The sequence below is a fragment of the Carcharhinus amblyrhynchos genome, chromosome 20 (assembly GCF_965287045.1).
Source record: "Carcharhinus amblyrhynchos chromosome 20, sCarAmb.v2.hapA, whole genome shotgun sequence".
Lineage (NCBI taxonomy): Eukaryota > Metazoa > Chordata > Chondrichthyes > Carcharhiniformes > Carcharhinidae > Carcharhinus > Carcharhinus amblyrhynchos.
This window is the reverse complement of record NC_137343.1, coordinates 25,448,831-25,459,397: the sequence shown is the minus strand read 5'-3', so window position 1 is coordinate 25,459,397 and position 10,567 is coordinate 25,448,831. Positions and strand designations below refer to the sequence as shown.

General features: G+C 39.7%; 1 protein-coding gene across 2 annotated transcripts in view; it reads left to right on the top strand.

Moving 5' to 3' along the window:
* The window catches only part of sh2b3 (SH2B adaptor protein 3), a 208,258-nt gene that overhangs the window by 4,108 nt on the left and 193,583 nt on the right, over positions 1–10,567 (top strand). For both annotated transcript variants that reach the window (XM_080208264.1, XM_080208263.1), the window contains one exon: positions 2,430–2,462. In XM_080208264.1, coding sequence (XP_080064390.1) covers positions 2,436–2,462 — 27 coding nt within the window. In that variant the 5' untranslated portion in view covers positions 2,430–2,435. The remainder of the gene's footprint in view (positions 1–2,429; positions 2,463–10,567) is intronic.

Below are 10,567 nucleotides of genomic sequence, written 5' to 3'. Positions count from 1 at the left end.
AAAAATGTGCTCCCCCTCACCCCCCCCCATTCCAGAGGGCCCGATTTTCCCCCCCTGCTCCCCCCCGCCCATTCCAGAGGACCTGATTAATCTGGGAATTAGTTCAAATGAGTAGAATCATAGAATCCTACGATGCAGAAGAGACATTTGGTCCATCAAATCTGCACCAACTCTCTGACAGAGTATCTTATCCAGGCCCACCTGTTACACCATACATTTCCTTCCCATGGCTAATCCCCCTTCCTACACATGTTGGAACTCTTAAGGGGTAATGTAGCATGGCCAATCCATCTAATCGAGAATCCTAGAATTCCAACACTGCGGAAGGAGGCCATTTGGCCCATTAAGTCTACAGCGACTCACTGATTGAGTATCTTATCCAGGCCCTCCCTTATCCCAGAGATTCCTTCTGTGACTAATCCCCTAACTGACACATCTCAGGACTGATGGCAATTTACCATGGCTAATCCACCTTAACTTGCACATTTTTGGACTGTGGGAAGAAACTGGAGCACTCGGAGGAAACCCAAGTGGACATGGGGAGAATGTGCAAACTCCACATAAATGTAGCTAAGGGAATTTAAATTCAATTAATTAATATATCTGGAATATAATGTTAGTCTCATTAATAATGATTGCTAAACTTACAGATTGTTTGAAAAAAAGCGTGAGGATCGTCGCCTAATATCTGCTCAGTCTCCTTAACTGCCTTGCTCATGGCCATACCCTCATTTCCCTCACTACTGACTAAAACAGAGGACCTTATCTCAGAGGTCTGACCATCTGCTGGTGCAAAATGTCCAGGTATTCCCCATATCCCCGTTCTTCTGCCCTGGGGAAGCCTCTCTCCCTACTGTGTTAATGTTTCTTTTTATTTTACTTAACCGTAATCTTCTGCTTGAAATAGTGCCACCTCCGCCCCTTTTTCTCTGGATTAATCTGGGACAGAATCCCTGCAGTGCAGGAGGAGGCTACTTTGGCCCATCAAGCCTGCACTGATTACAAACCCACCCAGATCCTATCCCCATAATCCGCATATTTATTCTGCTAATTCCCTGGCACTAAGGGGTAATTGAGCATGGCCAATCTGCTCCAGGCCCATTAGAGATGGACAATAAATATTGGCCTTGTCAGCGATACTCACACCCCAACAGCAAATTAAAAAGTAATACTTCTCGCTGTAATCTCCACCAATGGTACTATTCTCTCCCTAAATTACGCTCCTTTGGCACTGTTTTCCCCTTTACTTCCACCATTGGTGGTTGTGCTTTTGGCAGCCTCAGTTTTCTAATCTGAAATTTCTTTAGGGTTTCCAAGTCTGAAATTTCTTTGGGGTTTCCAAGTCCACTGGATATTCCTGGAGATTATATCACATGACCTCTCTCTCTGTGAAACAGACTTTTATGCCATTTGTTACAACGTAACTAATAAACTAAAGTGATCAAAGATGAACACAAATATCTTCTAATGCCCTAATCATTTTTCTCCCGAGTTACTTGCAGCAGTGTGGGAGGGAGAATTTTTTTTTAAATCCTGGAAGTTTTTGCCACCCTAAATTCCCTCCTAAACCTCTGCTTCTTCATCTTCCTCTTTCCCTCCTTAAGGTCTTCCCCCCAAATTGCCTCTTTGACCAAACTTTTTGTCACCCAATCAAATATTTCCTTTTGATCAGCATCTCAGGACTTTTTGTTTTTAACAGCTTTGACATATATATTTTACACTTCTGAAATTAATTTGAGGCTATTGTTAAAATTCTCTTACAAGGTCAGCTGTTGGTATGGTGACATGTAACATGCAGTTTGGATTAATCATTCTTAGGATTTCTTGTCTTTTTCAATTAAAACAATACCTCTCTCGAAAAATTTTGAAATTTGTATTCATAGACAATAACAGAATCAGAACATTTGGTTTGACCTAAAAGACCAACAGAATCAGAACATCTAAAATGCTCAAATACTAGTTATTGTTTATACATGTGGAAAGAAAAGTACTTTGGATCCTATTGATGTGGCTACTTTTTCCCTGTGGAATGCTAATAAAAAATAAATTTTGGCACAACTAGAACAAAAGCTAAATCACTGAAACCTGAAAAAAATAGAGACACAAAAGATGTTAGTGATGGGGGTATAAAACACTAACCCATCTTGGCCAGAGTTGTGTGACTTGAGAGGAACTGATGAGAACATAAAAAAAGGACTACAAATGTAAAACACTTACCTTTAAAAACTCAGCTATTATAAATCGTAACAGGAAGAAGGGGTGATATGTGAGCCCTAGACATTTGACAATTCTGTATCTAAGATAGAGGTACAAGTATAATAAATGAAATGAAGTGTCAGAGTAGTCACAATAAGATGATGTAGCGTTAAGAAAATGTTTTCCTTCATTGCTTTTAATTAGAATTATTTCCCTATCTTTTATCTTTACAGACTGGGATGCATTTCCAATTAAAGGCAATTAAGGTAAACAATTTCTTAAAGCTGTATCATTTGACCTTGATTATTCTGATACATTTTGTTTCACTTTATAAAACTGTATCTCTATCGCAGGTATACAGCTGTCAAAAGTCTATGTTTTGTTCAAAAGTTTTGTCCTCTTTCACTTTGTTACAAAGTGCATGAGACTTTGACTTGCTGCGTTCTCCAGAACAATAGCTCATCTTGTTACAGACATTCTACAGTCTTCTGATTAACTGTGAAGGCATTAACTGTGCTTCCTATTTTCCTTCTGGTATCTCCTAAATTAGTGGAATTTTAACATCTATTGTTTTACCTTTCAGTTTGGATACAAGATTGACTCAACCTTTTGATTGTCTGATGCTGTGTCTTTCAATTGTCAACAAATTTAACTATCTTCTAAGATCTAATTTATATTGTGTACAGCGAAGTTGCAAGGACACATGATGAAAGTGTTTTGGGTGAGATAGAATTTTGATTTAAATCATGCGTAACTCAAAAACTTACTTTTGTAAAAGAAGGATTTGTATGTTTACTTGCATGCACAGCCATTTTTTGCACAATATCAGTCACATTCTCAATGCAACTTCTGGGCTTGCTTCCATTGTTGAAGCTTTCATTCATGGCTCCAACTTCGCTCTGGATTGGCAAAGGATATCCTGCAGACCAATGAAGTAGGGCATACATGAGACAGTGGCACAGTAGTATTATTATTGAACTAAAAATGCAGAGACCCAGAGCAAGATCTGGAAACCCAGGTACAAATCCTGCCACAGCAAAAGGTGAAATTCAAATTCAATAAAAATCTGAAATTAAAGTCAAATGATGACCATGAAACCATTGTCAATTGTAGTAAAATCCCATTTGATACACTAATGTCCTGTGGCCTACATGTGATTCCAGACCCATAGCATTATGGTTGACACTCAAAAGCCTGAAATGGAGGACAGTTAGGGATGAGCAATAAATGCTGGGCCTTGTTAGCAACGCTCATGTTTGTCCCCGTTTGCCAAATAATGACAGGCAAACTTCCAAAACTCCTCTGATTGGTTCTTTTTAGAATGCTGGCACACCCACCAGAACTTATTCTTCTGTTGAATCTAGTATGGCACTTTCAAAGTGAAAGGAGGTACAAAATGTCTGCTGATACCCTCCTGTTCATTACCTTGCATATGTTTGTGGTGTCAGACAGATGAGCACAAGCTCTTATATTTGGACATTTGATGCATGTTTCCTTCCTGAAGCTGAAAATCTGGTGCCGGCTTGACATGAACTGTCCAGGCTTACCCTTTCACCCCTTTCATGGCCACTTATCTCACTGGCAGACAGCTGATCAGAATTTTTTTCTCATGCTTACTTTCACCCATTCTGAATAGTAGTATATTTCAACTTATGCAGCATATTTGCTGCCAAAGATAAGCTAGATCTTATGTGAGCAGGATCTCCTGATGTAGGAAGCTCCAAGCCTTAGCATCATGCTCCTGGAGATATTTATCTTGTAGGAGGCATGTCAGAAATTTCCAGAAATGACAAACACCTTCACAACTAGATATTTAGGGCCCAGGGTCTCCACGAACAAAAACTTGGATTTATATGATGTGGAGATGCCAATGTTGGACTGGGGTGGGCACCATAAGAAGTCTCACATCAAGTTAAAGTCCAACAGGTTTATTTGGTATCACGAGCTTTCGGAGTATTGCTCGGCACAGCACGGGAAGAACATGCAGACGCTATGACAATGGATGAATGGACACTGCTTGACAATCTCCATGCAGGAGTATTTCCTTCCTGTCGGGGAACACTTCAGCAGTCAAGGACATTCAGCTTCAGATCATCGGGTAAGCGTTCTCCAAGGTGGCTTTCAAGACAACACAGAATCACCAAGTTCCACACACACGAGGACAACCTCAACTGGGATCTTGGGTTCATGTCACACTACGTGTTACCCTCACCATTTGGCCTATTAATGCAAAATCCTATTAATTGTCCTGGCTTGAGACAATTCACATCTCTTTAACTTGTGATTATCCCTCTCTCCACTGGCATTGTCTGTAAAGACTTGATTACCTGTAAAGACTTGTATTCCAACCATTATCTTGCAATTGAGTTCTAGGTCTATATATGCCCTGTTTGTGATCCCAACTCTCCTCTTACCTGATGAAGGAGTAGTGCCCGAGAGCTTGTGATACCAAATGAACCTGTTGAACTTTAACCTGGTGTTGTGTGACTTCTTACTTAGATTTATATAGCAGCTTTAACATAGCAAAATGTCCAAGGGAAATTCATAACAGCATTATCAGTCAAATAAATAAAAGCAGAAGAATCATATGGATTCAAAAAATTAACCCTGTTTCTCGCTCCACAAATGCTGCCTGCCCTGTTGAGCTTACCCAGCATTTTCTGTCCTTATTATCAATCAAAATTTGGCATTGATCCACAAAATACAATATTGAGAAAACTTAGCAAAAATTTGGTCAAAGAGTTTAAGGAGCATCTTAAAGGAGAAAGAGGTGGAAAAATAGAGGTTTAGGCGGGGATTCCAGAGCTTAGGATCAAAGCAGTTGAGAGCACAGCCAGCTGTAGGACAGTGATTAAAATCAGTGGAATGGGACATGCGAAATTTGTGAGGGCTTGTGGGCCTGGAGGAGGTTACAGAGGTATGGAGGGGGCAAAGCTATAGAAAAATTTTAAAACAAGCATGTGAATTTAAAAATTGAGGTGTTGTTGAACTGAAAGTCTACATATTAGGTGACGGGTGAATGGAATATGATCTAGATCTGCCAGTTTGTCATGAAAGTCTTGGAAAAGAGTGCCAAACACACATGCCACCATATATCTCACCTTTGAAGTGCATAAGCCACAACCAACTGACCTTTGTAGCTCCCTTTCAATGGCAGCTCATTTGGTGAAATGTGATTGTTCACCATGAGACAACCAGCTTTTGAAAAACTTATATTTACTTTCATAAACTCCTACTTGGATGAACGTTTCTGTCACAGCTTGGAAAGTCCCTGGAGCCTCTTGTTAAGAAAATTCATGTGGTTTGTGAAATTAAATAAAAATGCAAAGTCATGAGTTAAAAAATTATAGGGTTTGTAAACGTCAGCAACAGTGTATGGGCTTCCCCTTTTATACCAGCACCAAAAATCCAATCACCCTCCCTGAAGCCTCTTCTTCCACCTGATCATGTCTACCATCTACTCTGACTTTGCCACCAGACTGTTGGAGCATATGCGCCCAATGATGAGTCTTTTTCAATTTTTAGTAATAAAGTTTGCAGCATGCCAAGAATGAGCTAAGGTTCATAACCCTTTTCACATCCTTTTTGATTTGTATATCCTGGAATTTGTATCTCTGCTTAAGCCTTAGAAACCTTTCTTTCCATTGTTTGGAATTTATATATGTTGAGATTAATTGAGAACATAAAGCATGTTAGGAAATATGTTGCCTTTATTGCTTGATTCTTGATTGTTTGTGGCCTCCGTTGTAGGTTAACTCAGTGCTCCAGACTGGGTGGCTGTATTGCTGGATTAAACAGATGTAGGCTGAGGGAAGTCCCGGGGTGGATTTGTACATGGGTGGCATGGTAGCACAGTGGTTAGCCCTGTTGCTTCACAGCTCCAGGGTCCTGGGTTCGATTCCTGGCTCGGGTCACTGTCTGTGTGGAATTTGCACATTCTTCTCGTGTCTGCATGGGTTTCCTTCAGGTACTCCAGTTTCCTCCCACAGTCCAAAGATGTGCGGGTTAGGTTGATTGGCCATGCTTAAAAATTGCCCTTAGTGTCTTGAGATGCGTAGGTTGGAGGGATTAGTGGATAAATATGTAGGGATATGATGGTAGGGCCTGGGTGGGATTGTGGTCGGTACGGACTCAATGGGCCAAATGGCCTTTTTTTGTACTGTAGAGATTCTATGATAATTCTGTGATCTTCTCATAAAGTACTTGCAGTTCTCTTGGCTGATGTCCTGGCGGTGATGTTGTCAATGTGCTTTCTCCAAGCCATACTCCTGGAATGGTATGCCAAGAATATTTGCTCTGCATCGGTTTGGACAGCATTTCGTTCCTCACTTCCTGTTCTGTGTGTTTACTTCATTTGGACAACTGCATTTTAACAGAATCCTGATTGGTTTGAGTTAAAGAACTCACAGCTCTCAAAGTGATGTCAAAAGCAGCATGTGACAACTAATTCCATCAGCTTTATCAGACAGCTTGACAAGCTGATAGGCTGGTAATTACTGGGGTCACTAAATAGTCCTTTTGCTTTATTTGTGGACCATTGTTATCACAATTGATTTCCAACACTTGGGAAGTTTCCCAGCATTAATGACTTAATAAAGACCAGGGCTGGGATTCTCCAATCTCCTATGCCCCGCCACTGCTGCCAGCAAGAATGGAGAATTTGGCACTCAGCCAAAATTCCATTCACTGCAGCGGGACTGGAGAATCCAGGCCACAGGCAAGGTTGGAGAATTCTAGCTCAAAACTCAGTGAAAACTCATCATCTTGTTCAGTGCCTGGCTAACCAGATGGTTATTGTTATCCCTTTCTTAGGCATTTTCTCAAATATTTCTAAGTCTCAACCCGAGCTCAACAGGAGGAAGCACTTTTTGGTGCATTATCTTTTCCATTACTTTCAGGGACTGTGTTCAAAAGTTGGAACAAATCTGCTTGTGTGTGGATGTAATTAGCCATTTCCTTTCCTCAGTTATTGCCAGACGCTTGTGATTTGGTTCAGTACCAACAGTGTAGAGCTATTCTTTGAAATCTGTGCTTTTTCTGAGTCTTGCTTCACCATAGCTCACAAAATGCAGTGTTAATATGTCTTTATACTGGTTATTTCCCCTAGCTCTGCATTTCTGATTAAAGTGTTCTTCGGGATCTTGGTTTCATTCAGGTTTTCTGCAGAAAATGTCCTGCTCCTTTTTAGTGTCAGCTTTGAGAATGTATTGCAGCAATCTGCTGCTTTGCCCTTTTGCTCTCAACTTTTATAGTTTCTTTTGAGATACCTTTCCAATTTCCCTTTCAATTGTATTATAGTACCTGTCTCTAGTCACATGTGATAATAACCTCTGTAAAAAGCTAATTTCGCCTCAAGTTTTTTAAAATTCTGATTATTCATCTGCATAACTGATTTGCCAACCAGTTGAAATAATGGGTGAAATCTTGTGAACTTAGCCCCTGGCAGAACAGTGAGACGTTTGAGGTCTGGAACTGGATTTACTAATTTGTGCACCTTGCCATTGCTCTTCCCCTCAGCAATGTAATTATCATTACACTTCCAGATTTCCTGACAGCAGGGAGGGTGGGCCGGATGACCCATCGAACTGAGTAAGGAAGGATCTCTATTTAAAGGGACCTCGGCAAGTCTCACAAAGGCAGCAGTGATTACAGCATACAATCCAGTGTGTAGGAGCAAAGATCTGGAAGATGTGGAAAGGCTGCCCCCTAATGCACAGGCTCGTCCTGGAGGTGATGGTTGACGCAGTTGGCCAATTTGAAAATATAACCATTTACTCTACTTTGTTTTCTGCCCTTTAGCTGTTGAAAAATCCATCATGCTACATTCCTTTTAATATTATGTACCTTAAGTTTATGTTGTAAAGCCATGTGTGTATCACAAATGCAGCTGCTATTTCATGAATGCTTCATTAATTCCATCCTGATCCTAGAAGTTTACCCATAGCCACGCTGGGACTATCTGCTTTGAATTTCCTGGGAAGTACAACAAACCTTCCTTCACTGAGAAATGGTTGCATTCCATTCCACAGCTTAAAGTCCAGCTGAGATAGAAATTAAATGGACTCTACAGTTAATGGTCATGCCACCTAACTTAGTTGAGTGAAATCTGTCCATTCGCATCAAGCATGAGAAAAGGAAAAGCTGCAAAAGATGTGCCGATCTTCTTAAAATCACAAGAATTTCACACTTCTTTCTGACAAGTTGCAGAATAGCACCAACGGTAACTATTGTAAATTCTTAAATCCGGCTCATCTCAATTCTTTGAGCAACAATTGAATAGAAAACTGCATGCTCTTGAAAAATAAATCAAGAATTGTATATCTGAAATGTCATTTATCTTATATTCTGCTTTTGAATTGAAAGAATTTGCTTATGGAATGGAACTTATCTTTTGGTATGTATTCTTGCAAAATTGTGCAACTTACTTGAAACCTTATTTTATTGCTCATTTTGTATTTAATTTTAATGGAGTTAAATGTACATTTTAAATATAAACTTTTGTCTTTTGTTGTACACTAAGAACTCCCATTTTAGAAAGCAATTTTAATGTTTTGGATTAAATTTTATTCAGTTTGGGTTTCAGTAAGGTTTCATGCAATAATTCATTTTGCTGTAGCACATCTAGTCATGTGCTTGATCTTCCTGTACTTCTACACTCACATGTTTCAAGATATGACATGGCTCCAAAAAATAAAATGGTGGGAGACATTGCAAATATAAAATCACAACTTGTGTTTAGACAGCATCTTTAATGTAGGGTACGGCACAGCATTAGCACTGCTGCCTCACAATGCCAGGAACCCGGGTTCAATTGTCGGTTTGGGTCACCGTCTGCAGAGAGTGTATGTTCTCCCTAAGTCTGCGTGAGTTTCCTCTGGATGCTCTGGTTTCCTTCCACAGTTCAAAAGACATGCTAGTTAGGTGCATTGGCCATGCTAAATTCCTTCAGTGTACCCGAACAGGTGCCAGAGTGTGGTGACTAGGGGATTTTCCCAGTAACTTCATTGCACTGTTAATGTAAGCATACTTGCAACTAATAAATAAATAAACAAAAAATGTACAAAGGCACTTCACCAGACAAAAATTGACACCAAGACAGAGGAGGAGATATTGGTTCAGGTGACTTAATACTTGGTCAAAGAGATAGGTTTGAAGAGGCATCTTAAAAGAGTATAGAGCAGCAGATAGGTTTAGGGAGGAAGTACAAGATCTTTGAGCCTAGCCAACTGGAGGAACAGTAGCCAGTGGCAAAACAAAGGATGTGAGGGATGTGCAAGAGACCAAACCTCAAGGAATGCTAAGTTCTAAAAGGGCTTTAGGGCTTGAGAAGATTACAGTGATAGGTGTGAAGTCTTAGAGGGATTTGAACACAGATAATTTTTGAAAAAATAATGATATTGGACCACAATCCAATGTATATCAGTGAGCACAACAGTGATGGATGAATCTGGTGTTTTGGAATACAGCCAGCAGAATTCTGGATAACTTCATACATGGAATGTGAAAGAAGAAAGTCCATCCAGGAGAACATTGGAATACTGGAGATAACAACAATGTGGATCATGGTTTCCACAGCAGAGAACCTGAGGCAAGGACAGCTACAAATGATGTTATGGAGACGAAAGAAGGTAATCTTTGTTATGGAGAGAGTTGAAAGCTCAGTTCAAGGTCAAATAGAATACTGAATCTGCAAAGTCTTGTTCAACCTGATACTGACCAAGAACTGGGTTGACTAGAGAACAGTGTGTGGTGCAGGAGCAGAAATCAATGATTTCAGTTTTCCCAAAGTTTCATTGGTAGAAATGTTGGCTCATAGCAATGTAACTGTACAGGCAGTACAGAAGTTGAAAAATTTATTGGAAAGACAGAGTTTCATGTCATCACTGAAAACTGCAAATGATGGTTACAAGGGACATCATGTAAAAGAAACAAAATTGTGAGAAATGAGAGAGTACGTGGGGAGACATTTTGCAGGGGAACACAGAGAGAGCTGTACAGAAGAAATTGGGTGGAATGGAACTTTATAGGGGAGAATTTGATTCTAAATTCATAAATTATGTTGATAAATATGTACAATTAATAAACCCATCTCTCGTGAGATACCGTGATTATGGAGGCCAATTATGAAATTTCTGATTTGTTCTTTATGTGAGAAAAGTAACAATGATCATGGAGATGAGAGCCTAGAAAACTAAAAGAATGTACCTTATAAGAAGTTTCCAATAAATCTGCAGTCAATCTTCCAATGTTTCACTGAACAGGATATTGTAAATAGTTGGTCTATGTTAGATTGTATCATGGTTGACATTCTTATTGCAAGAAAAAATTCTTATAATTATTCAATGAGAAACAAACTGTCAGCCCTCTCACC